The following is a 13,483-nucleotide window of genomic DNA, read 5'->3' as shown; positions in this document are numbered from 1 at the left end:
AGCAAAGTAGGAAGAGTTCACCCTGGGTATAGAATATAGTGGAGTGCATTATCTGTAAAGAATTTTTAAAAAATAATGAAACACATTAAATATTAGTCCACTTTTTAATTATTACCCTGTACTGACAATTCTAAACAATGTTAGTGATAAATTGCTTCTCCTCACATATCTTCACTATTCCTATCCTTTGGTATGCGTTCACTAGTAAGTCCAGAATCAACTACCTTAAACATCTAATTACATGAGGTAATTGAAGATTTTGGTTATTTAGGAAACTTCCATATGATTTTTCTGTTATGGGTACACAAAGCATTCTGTTCACAGAAAGTACCAGACTCAGAAAGTTGCCAGGTCAGGGTAATCCAGCACTGAAAAGAAAAAGCATGAGCTCCTATTCTGAGGCCTACAGAGCTGCTCCAATGCCAGGCCTTCTATAGCTCTACTCATGCAAGGCTTGGCCAATTATGGTTCTCATTCTTGTGTGTCCTGGAGAGTCTCCCTCTTGTGCCATTAGTATACCTGTAATAAAGTGCCTTTACATGGAGTATTATGAGAAGTTTCCTTTGTTTTGTAACCTAAAGAGCCAACTAAAAACCAGAATCTACCACTAACAATTAAACATGTCCCAGCATAAGATGCTGATTGGATACACATATACCCAAAATGTATACTAAGAAGACAGCAAATAGAAAAAAATATGTTTAATAAACACCATTTATGGCAGTTAAAATTTTAATTTATATAAATTATATATAAACTAAAGAAAACAGATAAATGAATGATTTTTTAAGGATATATAATGATGATGTGGGGCTCCGGCGTGGTTTAGTTGGTTAAGCATCTGACTTTGTCTCAGGTCATGATTTCATGGCTCATGCCTTCGAGCCCTGCGCTGGACTCTGCCAACAGCTCAGAGTCTGGAGTCTGCTTTGGATTCTGTGTTTCACACTCTCTGCCCCTCCCCCACTCGTGCTCTGACTTTCTCTCTCAAAACTAAACATTAAAAAAAAATTAAAGAAAGGGGCGCCTGGGTGGCTCAGTCGGTTAAGTGTCCAACTTCGGCTCAGGTCATGATCTCGTGGTTCCGAGGCTGGAGCCCCGCATTGGGTTCTGAGCTGGCAGCTCAGAGCCTGGAGCCTGTTTCAGATTCTGTGTCTCCCTCTCTCTACCCCTCCCCACTCATGCTCTGTCTCTCTCTGACTCAAAAATAAACTATATAAAAAATTAAGGAAAAAATAATATATACTGATGTGGAAAAACCCAGCTAAATATTTATTATATACCTCACGACACAATTATTTAAAAACATATATGTATATTTTTTCTCCCATATATTTTCCATTATTCTCAAAGTTTTTAGCTCTATAGAAATAACACAATTTTAAAATAATTACAATGCATTTTCTATCGGGTTCGAAGCCTGGAGCCTACTTAGGATTCTGTGTATTTCCCTCCTCTCCACCTTTCCCCACTCACACTCTCTGGCTCTCTTTCAAAAATAAATAAACATTACAATTTTTATAATCACCACACATTTTCTTATCATTAATGCATCATGAAAATACACTAGGATTCTGGGACTATTGCTCAAGATGAAAATATATACATGCATGAAAGTAATGAATCCCATGGGGTAAACAAACCATATTAGGAAACGTTTAAAAGATAAAAGGATATTAGAACTTGATGATAATTTTCATTTTATAAAAAATAATATTGTCACATTCCAAGATCTCTTTTCAAAAAAAAAAAAGGAAAATTTGATTTATTTTAACGAGAGGCTTAAGTTTTAAGAAAATTAAAAAAAAGATTAAATAGTTCTTTGCTGTTACAACAATATAATTAAAAACCAAGCTATACTTCTGAGACTATGGCTTTATGAGAATAATTTCATAATCCCATGGGACTCTGTTCTATTCTGTGGTAAAAGTATCATCTAGGCTTGACATGGAATCTCAAACCCATCTGTAACTGATGTAGTTAAATGTTTAGATGTATTTATTTGATTATTTAGATCATTATTCAAATACATATACAGGAAGCTAAAGTACATATTGTATCTCAAATCCTCAAATCAATGAAGAGTTTTCCCATTTATCTCTCTCTCTCTCTTTCTCCTGAGTGGAGAAAACTCTGTTGGAAGAGAAGTGCAGGGAAATCAAAAGATAAAAATATAACAGGGGGAGAGATGATTTTTTTAAATTAAAAAAGCCAGAAAATGCCTAAAATTTGCAGTTACTATTTTCAATTATGCTTTGTCTGTGAATAGGAGTTTCTTTCAGAGACACAGTGTAAATTGTTGAGTTGTAAAGATTACCAGCCATGAGGCTCATTATCCTAGAGTAGATCACACATAGCAGCACTTTGCTTCAAGAAAGATGATTATTAAAAAGAGTCTCATTATATTGCATACAATTAATTATATTCAGAATTACCCTGCTTCAGAAAACTGACAAGAGCAAATGTATAAATTAAAAGATTTAAAACACACCAGATACCGCGAGGAAGTCATCAATGCTTGTAATGTCATCTACAGCTTCGGTGAGGACGTGGATGTGATTCTCCCAGGTGTGCTTGTACATTTCCATGGTTTTTTTGACCACTTGACTTTTGGGTCTTGCAGCCAAAGCAAGTGCAGCATTAATGATCTGCAAAGATATAAAATTTTCACATGGTGATTTCTTTGGAAATAGTAACCAGTGTGCAGATAACAGGTATTCTTTAAAAAAAGAAAAATAGACAAATACATCTTTAACGGGACAATGGTAAAATGCCCTCATGTATAACTCCCTCTTTGCTCTTGGTAATACTTTAATTATATTTGTGGCAATAGTATAATTTATTTTAGAACTACTTATTGTCAATGCACTAAGAATTGCAAGAGATACAAGGATAACTAGTATCTGCCTTAAAGGAGCTTCTCTAATACCCAATGAGAAGGGCAACATATAACCATAACTCGATTCAGTATGCAATACATATCATAACCACAGCTAATGCTCAATAGTCTTTAGAAAGCCAAGAGATCACCTTCAGCAGAAGTTCTAAAGAAAATTTTCAGAGAAGAGAAACATGCTAAATGGTCATTTGGATCCACATGGCATAAGTCAGTAGGGAATGTCTGCACTATTTGCAATAACATCTTTGACTTCCTAGAGGTCTTGTAGAATTTTGCCAGTAAATATTAATTATTAACTAATTCATTAGTTCATTCATTCATTCATTCATTCATTATTTCAAATATATTCTTAGTGTCTTTTGTGTTAAGCATTGTTCTAGATTTTAGGGATATGGCAATAAATAAGACAGAAGCAAAGATCATTGTCTTCATGGAGCTTTTATTATAGTCAAACACAAGGGAATTAACAAGTTAAGTAACTCAAATATATGGTCTGTTACATGGTTATAAGAACTGAGGAGAAAAAATATATAGCAGAGAAAAGAGATAAGGAATGGATTGGTCGTGAAGGAAGGAAGTTTGTGATTTTAACAAGGCCTCACACTGAAGTGGCTAGTTGAGTAAAACTGCTATTGGAAAAGAATAGTGGAACAGAGAAGTAGCAAAATTTAAAAGGTGGGAAAATGGAGGAAATGCTGTGAAAGTGGGGAGCAGTCTCACCGAGAGCCTGTGTATGCAAAAGAAATCAACAGGAATCCTTGATGGTCCTGCTCAGGACCTGGCCTTATTGGGAAGACACTAGAGAGTAACTTTGACTTTTGAGCAATTTTCTCAGAACCAAACTTTATTAATTTTTGAAAGTTTATTTATCTATTTTGAGAAAAAGAGAGAAAGACAGTGACAGAGAATAAGGATCTGAAATAAGCTCCGCATTGTCAGCATGGAGCCTGATGTGGGGCTGGAACCCACAAACCATGAGATAATGACTTGAGCCAAAAACCAAGAGCCAGAGGCTTAACCAACTTAGCCATCCAGGTCCCCAGAAATAAGCTTTAGCGAGATTAATCTGGCATAGCTGGCTATTGCAATAGGTTATAGGAGTAAGAGAGAGCCTGCACTACCAGTGTAGAGGTAATGAAAAGGTTTTGAAGGAACTTCCAATTAATTAAGGAAGGATAAGGACAGGTCAAATTACTGCCAAAAATATGCAGCCATTAAGAAATCTGTGGGGGCGCCTGGGTGGCTTAGTCGGTTAAGCGTCCGACTTTCGCTTAGGTCATGATCACGCGGTTCGTGGGTTCGAGCCCCGCGTCGGGCTCTGTGCTGACTGCCAGCTCAGAGCCTGGAGCCTGTTTCGGTCTGTGACCCACTCTCTCTCTGACCCTCCCCTGCTCACGCTGTCTCTCTCTCCTAGAAATAAATTAAAAAAAAGAAAAAAAGAAAAAAAAAAGAAATCTGTGGAAAATACATCCAAAATACTGCAGTTACAGTAGATTACAAAATATTATGCTCCATAGCAAACACTGAAATGCAAACATGATAGAAATAAAAGTTAAATGAATACATGCACCAATTAGTAATGGTTCTCTTGGAGGTATGGAATTTCCAGTGCTTTTAATTTTATTTGTGTGTGTAACTGAATTTTTAGATTTTTTGATGGTGAATATGTTTTAGTTATATACTCATAATAAATGGAATTATTTACTTTTTGAAGTTATTCTTCAAAGAAAGATGATAATTAAGGTTTTTCCATGAATAGTTTGGAAAATGATTTTAGTATTGATAGAAAAGGAGAGGCCAGAGAGCCAAAAAGTCGGTCAGGGTTATAGAAGCAAATATGTGCAATTGTTTTGGAAGACAGTGTTACTGAGGAGTATTAGATGTCAACTTTCCTATTAGAAATACTGGCTTTGAAGTGACCCAGCTCTCCATACAAATCACAGTTACCTGAGCTGAATTGGAGCTCATAAAAAAGTTGTCATTTATTTACTCATTTATTTATATATGCATTGAAAAAAGTAGTTTTATATAGCAACAATGTATCAGATTCTACACTGGATACTGAATTCACAATCAAAAAGATTCCACCATAGTTTCTAAAACAAGTCCATAATCTAGTAGAGAAATCAGCCAAAAGCCAGGCAATCGCAACATACCAGTGATTCTCAGCCTTCAGCCTGTATCAGAATCACCTGGAGGACTTGTTAAAACACAAACTTCTGAGCCACCCCCTAGAGTTTCTGATTCACATGATGTGCTTTGAGGCCACAGGTTTTGCCTTTCCATGTTCCCTGGTGATAGTGATGTGCTTGGGTTTCTGATTCTGAGAACCACTGCAAGATATATATAGATAGTTAGACAAGGCGGTGGGGGGGGATCAGAAATAAATAGCTAGATGAGAGATTGATAAATACATAGATATATATAGACAGACAGACATGCTATAACATGGGGGTTATTATAAAGGTAGCACAAGATGCTCTACAACACAGGAAAAGTTTCCAGTTCCATAAGATGCCTAAAGGACTAAAATCTGAATAAGCTGAAATTACTATAATGTGATTCCTTTTTTAGGAAGGGGCAATAGCACGTGCAATGGCTTAGAAGCAGAGCTGAACCTCACCTTTTAAGGAATATTCAGCAAAAGGAGGTAGTAATAGATTTGGAAGAAAATCAAAGAAGACAATGGTAAGAAGAGAACAACCTTTGGAAAGTTCCCTTAGAAGGGAAAATTAAATTGAAAATGACAAAGATGAGAGAAGGAATCATCAAGGAGGATGTAGAAAACAAAGGTATTAGAGAGTGAGATGAGGAAGAAAATCTTTTCAAAAGGTTAAATGCTGTCAAGGATAATGAGGACTAAAAGCAGCTTTTGAATTTGGAAAACAGGAGTCAATGGTGTAGCAGAATATTGGACACAGGATTCAGATTTCATCAAAATATGATAGCAATAAGATTAAAAAAGAACCATATTCTGCTCAGTAAACTAAAGGCTATACCTTACTTAAATGACTTTCAAAGAATTATTGGAAGTAGAGGAGGGGAGAAATTAGTTTCTTGAAAATATTATGTTGATATACTTTTACTTCATTTTTATGAAAGAGGGACACATTGAATTTTAGGAAAACACACACTACTTTTAGAAATAACTACTGTGCAGTATTCCTTGACTTTAGTTTTAGAGTTTTATTAACCTATTAACTTATAATGTACATTTGTGTACACTGCAAAGGCTTTGGTCTCTGGTGTTTCATTGTCCCTGCAATTGGACAACTGTACTCATGATGTTGTACTGAAATTATGCCTTTACAGAAAGGCATACTTTTAAAGAACTGGTGCAGAACCCTCAGTGGGAATATTGAGTCATGAATAAAAGCCAGGCTATATTTTGTAAGGACATTTTCAGTTCTGCTTCTGATCCAATTTATCTGATTCAACAGTGCGCACTATGAGAAAACTTTATCCTACTTGACTTTCCCGATATTTAGCTTAAACCTAAAAGGAGACAAAATTCAGAAAATATCGTAACCCTCTTTAAGGCAGAAGAAATCTTCATTCCAGTGTCACACTCCTAGAATTTTATCTATATATCTGGGATGGGGGGACAATTCTGAAGTTATCTTCTTCTATAAGTAAAGGTGAATGAAATACATTACATTGAATTCTGAGGCATTTTTCTTCAGATTATGGTTGAGAGGTGTGCATGTCAGAATCACTCTTCTTCACGTATAGGAGGATTAGGAGGAACTTGACGGAGGAACAAGGGGGAGAAGAAGGGCGTAAATGGTGGGGGAAAGGGAGAGAGGCAAACCATGAGAGACTCTTGAATGCTGACAAAAACTGAGGACTGATGGATGTGGGGGGGAGGGGGTGATGGGCATGGAGGAGGACACTTGTGGGGATGAGCACTGAGTGTTATGTGGAAACTAATTTGACAATAAACTATTTGTAAAAAAAAAAAAAAAAAAAAAAGAATCACTCTTCTTCACCCTTAACCCTGTGAATCACCTTGTCAGTCAGTTCACCTTTGAAAGAGTCTCTAACTTCAGGAACGTATTGTATTTAAACACGACTAATATAATAGCCTTCTAAGTATTTCCTAATTCCAGTGTACTCCAAGCCATTCTCCCCACTACAAACACATTTCTGTTTTCAAATGCAGAAATGACCACATCCCTCCCTTGCTAATAACCTTTGATAGATCCTAGTTGACCAAGAATAAAATCCAAATGCCTTTCACTGATTCACAGACTAAAATCCTCCACAGGCTGGCCCTTAACAGTTCACTGTGCTATGAGAATCTCTTCCCCCCATGTTAGCCTATGTTCTGGCCATACTGTCGTAAGCTCCATTTCCTGATGATACCATGTATCTTTACATCTCCATGACTTTGCTCTTACAACTGAAACACTTTAACATCCTTGCTCCTTTTCTTTCCCTGTGCTGGTCCACCTGAGGAAATATTTCTTATCTCTAAAAACTTGGTGAAATGTCACTATATACTGTGAAACCTGTCCTTTTCCCTGTAACCAGGTAACTGAATTGTATTCTGTTTGAAAAGTTCTTCTTTCATATAACTAAATATTTATGGTATTGTATGACTGTTTATATAAGTGTCTGCTTCACATGAGCCTCTGTCATAGGTGGGACTATATCTTGTTCATCTTTACTTCTTGTTATGCTAAGCATGTCAGTTAGAGTTAATACTGTATTTATAAACTATTTCTAAAACACACTATTCTACTCTGTCTATGAATTTTTCTATTCTAGATACTTCAAAGAAATGGAATCATATGATATTTGGCCTTTTGTGCCTTGCTTTCCCACATATTACAATATCTTCAGGGTTCATCCATGTGGTAGAATATGTCAAAACCTCATTCCTTTTTAAGGCTGAACAATATTCCACTATATGTACATAGCATATTTTGTTTATCCATTCATCTGTTTATGGAAATAGGGTTGTTTCCACCTTTTGGTTATTGTGACTAATGCTGCTATGGACATTGATGTACAAATATGTGGTTCAGCCTTGACTTCAAACGTTATAGGTATATACCCAGAAATAAAATTACTAAATAACATAATTTTATATTTAATTATTTTGAGGAAATACCATACTATTTTCAACAATAGCTTCAGCTTATTATATTTTCATGATGAACAAAAGCTCCATTTTCTCCACATCTTTGCCAACATTTATGTTCTGCTTTTGATACAAATAGTATCTATAATAATGTGTGTGAAGTAGAATCTCACTGTGGTTTTGATTTTATTTTCTAATTGTTAGTGATATTGAGCATCTTATCATGGGCTTCTTGGCCATTTGTATACCTTCTTTGGATACATATCTATTCAAAATTTTTGCTTGTTTTTAAATTGAGCTGTTTGTTCTTTTGTTGTAGAGTTTTAGAGATTTTAAAATATTTTTTGGATATTGATGTGCCTGGATGGCTCAGTCGGTTAAGCATCCGACTTCAGCTCAGGTCATGATCTCACAGTTCATGGGTTTGAGCCCTGCGTCAGGCTATGTGCTGACAGCTAGTTCAGAGCCTAGATCTGCTTCAGATTCTGTACCTCCCTCTCTTTCTGACCCTGCCCTGCTCACTCTGTCTCTCTCTCACACAAATAAATTAAATACACTGAACATTTAAAAAAAATATTTTTTGGATATTAATCTCTTAGCACAAATGTTTTCTCCCATTCTGTGGGTTGTCTTTTCATTTCCCTGGTAGTGTCCTCCTTTGCACAAAAGATTTTCATTTTAATAAAGTCTAATTGATCTATTTTTCTTTACTTTCCTGTGCTTTTGGTGTCATATGCAAGGAATCATTACCAAATTTAATATCATGCAGTTTTTGTGCTATGTTTTCTTGAATTCTGAAGTTTTAGCTATTATTTTGAGGCCTTAGATCCATTTTGAATTAATTTTTGTATATGGTGCAAGGTAAGGGTCCAACTTCACTCTTTAACATGTGGATATCCAACTTTCCCAGTATCATATGTTCAAAAGACTTCTCTTTACCCATTGAAAGATCTTGGCACCTGTGTGAAAAACCATTTAACCGTATAAGCATACCTTGCAAATACTGCAGGTTCTGTTTCTGACCCCCACAGCAAAACAAGTCAAATGAATCCTTTAATTTTTTTATTTTTCAGTGTAAACTGTAGTCTACTAAGTGTGAAATAGCTTTATCTAAAAACAAAACAAAACAAAACAAAAACCAAACAAAATACAAAAAACATATATATACCTTAACTATAAATATTGCTAAAAAATGATGACCATCATCTGAACTTCAGTGAGTCATAATGTTTTTGCTAATGGGGGCTCTTGCTTGATATTGATGGCTGATGACAGATCAGGGTGCTGGTGGTGGAAGGTTGGGGTGATTGTAGCAATTTCTTAAAATAAGATAAAAATGAAGTTTGCTGCATCAATTGACTCCTCCTCTCATGAACAATCTCTTTATAAATGTGATGCTGTTTGATAGCATCTACCCACAGCAGGATGTTTTTCAAACTTAGAATCAATCCTCTCAAATCCTGTCATTGCTTTATTTACTGGGTTTATGTAATATTCTAAATAATTTGTTTTTGTTTCAACAGTCTTCATAGGGTCTTCACCAAGAGTACATTCATCTCAAGAAACCACTTTCTTTGGTCATCCATAAGAAGTAACTCATTTGAAAAAAGAACCTTCATGCACGATTGATGGTATGAAAACTGGTGCAGCCACTGTGCAAAACAGTATGAATATTTCTCAAAAAATTAAAAATAGAATTATCATATGATCCAGTAATTCCACAACTGAGTATTTACTCAAAGAATATGAGAGAACTAATTTGAAAAGATATATGCCTCCCTATATTTATTGTAGCATTATTTACAATAGCCAAATTATGAAAGCCACCTAAGTGTCCATTAATAGATGCATGGATAAAGAAGATATGGTGTATATACACAATGGAATATTAATAAGACATGAAAAAGAATGAAATCTCGCCATTTACAGTGATGTGAATAGAGGTAGAATGTATAATGCTAAGTGAAATAGTCAGTGAAAGACAAATACTGTATGATTTCACTCATATGTGGAATTTAAGAAACAAAACAAATGAATAAAGCAAAAAAAAAATAACACCCAGAATCTTAACTACAGAAAACAAACTGATGATTATCAGAGGTGAGGTGGATGGGAGAATTGGGTGAATGAGTAAAGGGGATTATGAGCACACTTATTATGGGCACCGAGTAATATATGAAATTTTTAATCATTGTAGTATCACTTGAAATTATTATAATATTATATTAACTATACTGGCATTTATAAAAACGTTAAGTTAATGAAAGAAAAAATAAGCAACTTATTTGTTATAAGCTTTATCAAGGGATTGCAGCAATTCAGTCCCATCTTCATCCTCCTCTTCTAACTCTAGTTCTCTTGCTATTTCCATTACACCTGCAACCAACACCTGTTATCAAACACCTGTCTCCCCTGAAGTCGTGAGCCCCTACAAGTTGAGTGTAGTCACCTTCGTAAACCATGTTAGCTCAATCTTCAGGATAGTTTGCTGGAGTTTGACATTGACACTTGCTGTTTCACCTTACGTTTTTATGATAGAAAGACAGCATCTTTCCTTAAATCTCATGAACCAACTCTGCTAACTTCAAAACTTTTTCTGCAGCTTCCTCATCTCTCTCAGCACGCCTTTAAGAGAGTTAAGGCTTTACTCTGGATTAGGCTTTGACTTAAGGAAATGCTGTAACTGGTTTGATCCTGCCAGACCACTCAAACTTTCTCCATATCAGCAATAAGGCTGTTTTGCCTTCTATCATTCATGTGTTCTCTGGAGTAGCACTTTTAATTTCCTTCAAGAACTTTTCCTTTGCATTCACAATGTGGCTGTTTGGCACAAGAGGCCTAGCTTTTGGTCTCTCTTGGCTTTTGACACAACTTTTCCCATAAGTTTAATCATTTTTTATAGAAAGTGAGAGATGTGCAACTCTCCCTTTCACTTGAATACTAAGAGACCTTTGTTGGGTTATCAGTGGGCCTAATTTAAATATTGTTGCATCTCAGGGAATAGGGAGGCCAGAGAAGAGAGGAAACAGTTAGAGAAATGGCCAGTCTATGTAGCAGTCAGAGCATACACATTTATCAATTAAGTTTCTTGTTTTATATGGGTGTGGTTTGTGATGCCTCAAAACAATTGCAGTACTAACATCAAATATCCTTGATCACAGATCCCCATAAAAAATATAATAATAATTAAAAATTTAAAATACTGTAAGGATTACCAAAATGTGACACAGAGACAGCAAATAAGTAAATGCTATTGGAAAATGGTGTCGATAGACTTGCTTGATACAGGGTTCCCATAAACCATTGATTTGTGAAGAAAAAGAAAAACAATATCTGTGAACCACAATAAAGTGAAGCACAATAAAATAAGTATGCTTGTATATGCAAAGGTTTATTTCTGGGCTGTCTATTCTATTCCATTGGCCTATAATTCTATACTTTTATGCCAGTACCATACTGATTTGATCACTGTAGTTTATAATTTTTGAAATTAGGAAATGTGAGTCCTCCAACTTTGTTCTTCTTCCCTATGATGGTTTCAGCTATTTGAGTTACCTTGAAACTCCATATGAGTTTAAGATGTGTTTGTCCTATATCTGCAAAATCATTGTTGGGATTTTGCAATAAGGATTGCATTGAATCTGTAGATTGCTTTGCATAATACTGTTATCTTACTATTATTAAGTCAAAATCCATATAAACAAAGTTACTTTCCATTTATTTAAGACTTTTTAAATTTCTTCCAGCAATGTTTTATAGCTGTCAGTGTAGGACATCTCTGTCCTTGGTATAATTATTCCTAAGCATTTTATTCTTCATGATACAATTGTAAGTGACAAATTCTTTTAATCTTTTAATTTCCTTTTCAGATTGTGTATTCTCAGTATACAGACATACACTGAGTTTTGGGCATTGAGTTTGTACCCTGCAATATTGTCAACTTCGTTTATTAGCTTTTAACGGTGTGTGTGTATACGTGTGCGTGTGTGTGTGACCTTTAGGGTTTCTATATATAAGATCTTCTCATTTGTTAACTTCTTCCTTTCCAATTTGAGTACCTAAAAATGTATTTTTTTGAGTTGGATTTTGTCAGGAAAGTAAAAAAATCAAGGGAGTTGAGTGAGCTACAGGATTAGAACATGGACTCCCAGGACCTGCTGAGAGCTCTTCAGCCCTTTCCTCTGTATCTGGTGTCTGCTAACCCAACTACATCCACTGCCCACGCTCATTGATAAAAGCTATATTTGATGCTGATTTTCTCTCTGAATAATCTTCAATACTCCATCCTCATAGATACCTGTTCATATGAGCTTGCATTAGACTTTGTATAGTGGGTTATCTGGCATTCCTAGAAAAAGCCAACTTAGTTTCACAAGGTCCCATTCCAATTTCTTCATGATTACTACCTGTTCTAGGGGTTTATGTGGCCAAGGTCTCAGCATATACCATAGGCTAAGTCCCCCCCATTTTTAAATATTAAATCAGACACAGTATTTCATTACATCCTGCTCTCATTTGCCTTAGAAAGTTCTCCTACATCTAAACTCGGTTCATAATATTTAGGATTTTCAGACTGTCTCAAAGTTTTTTACATTTTCCTCCAGGTTTCAGGAATTTGTATTTCAGGGTCTTTCACTTGCACAGGCCCATCCAAGACACCAGGAGAGCCCGCAGACATGTGTTCACATGGTCTTTTGTTCTAGTAAAATTTGCCACAAATATTTTGGGATCTATCTAAGGGAAGCTGAGTTGAGAAAAGTTGAAAGTATACATTTGGTTTGGATTTGGTGGTATAGTAAACAGGTTTAAAGTCACTGCTTTATATGTCTTTTACTACCCTCATACTTATACTGCTGGCATCATATTGGGACAGAACACTTGTCTCTCATAATGGCATGCCCCCTCTTTCTTCAGACCATCCTAAACAAACTGCACAAACAAAGAGTGAATCATCTTCCTAGTTTCTCTACAGAAAGTGATATTGCAAAATTGATTGCTATTATTTAAGAGGTGATCAATGGTGTGTAGCAGAAAGAAAGAAGAAAGGAACAAAGGAGAGAGAGGGAAAGGATAACAAAGGAAATGAAAGGGAAGAAAAGAAATGAAAGAAAAAAGTTTCATAAATATGTGTCTTGGATATAATTACACAAAATACCACTTTTTGGGATTTGGGGATATTTTAATATTTGCCAGCATTTGAAATTAATAACTAATTGCCATTTATTTTTGCATTCCAAAAAATACTCATCATTTTCCTTAAAGAAGGCCCTCAAAATTATGTGAGTTTCAGGCCCTACACAGCCTAGTCTGCCATAGTCAGACCATGCATTTTTCATAAAAAGCTACCTATCGTCTGAAATGATAAAACTAACACAGATTTCACTGCAGTATTTCATCTGAACTCTGTCTTGATAACAGCCATTGACTTTGCTTCCTTAGGGAAAATTGCAGTACCAGATAAAGAAGCCTTTTTATGTATCCTACAATATTTAATCCTT

General features: G+C 35.4%; 1 protein-coding gene across 1 annotated transcript in view; it reads right to left on the bottom strand.

The window, feature by feature from the left end:
* Positions 1-2,480: 2,480 nt before the first annotated feature.
* CTNNA3 (catenin alpha 3) overlaps positions 2,481-13,483 on the bottom strand; it is a 1,079,366-nt gene continuing 1,068,363 nt past the window's right edge. The window contains exon 11 of the mRNA XM_039233287.1: positions 2,481-2,648. Coding sequence (XP_039089218.1) covers positions 2,481-2,648 — 168 coding nt within the window. The remainder of the gene's footprint in view (positions 2,649-13,483) is intronic.

Source organism: Hyaena hyaena, unplaced genomic scaffold (assembly GCF_003009895.1).
Source record: "Hyaena hyaena isolate Hyena2069 unplaced genomic scaffold, ASM300989v1 scaffold_73, whole genome shotgun sequence".
Lineage (NCBI taxonomy): Eukaryota > Metazoa > Chordata > Mammalia > Carnivora > Hyaenidae > Hyaena > Hyaena hyaena.
This window is presented reverse-complemented; position numbering and strand designations above follow the sequence as displayed.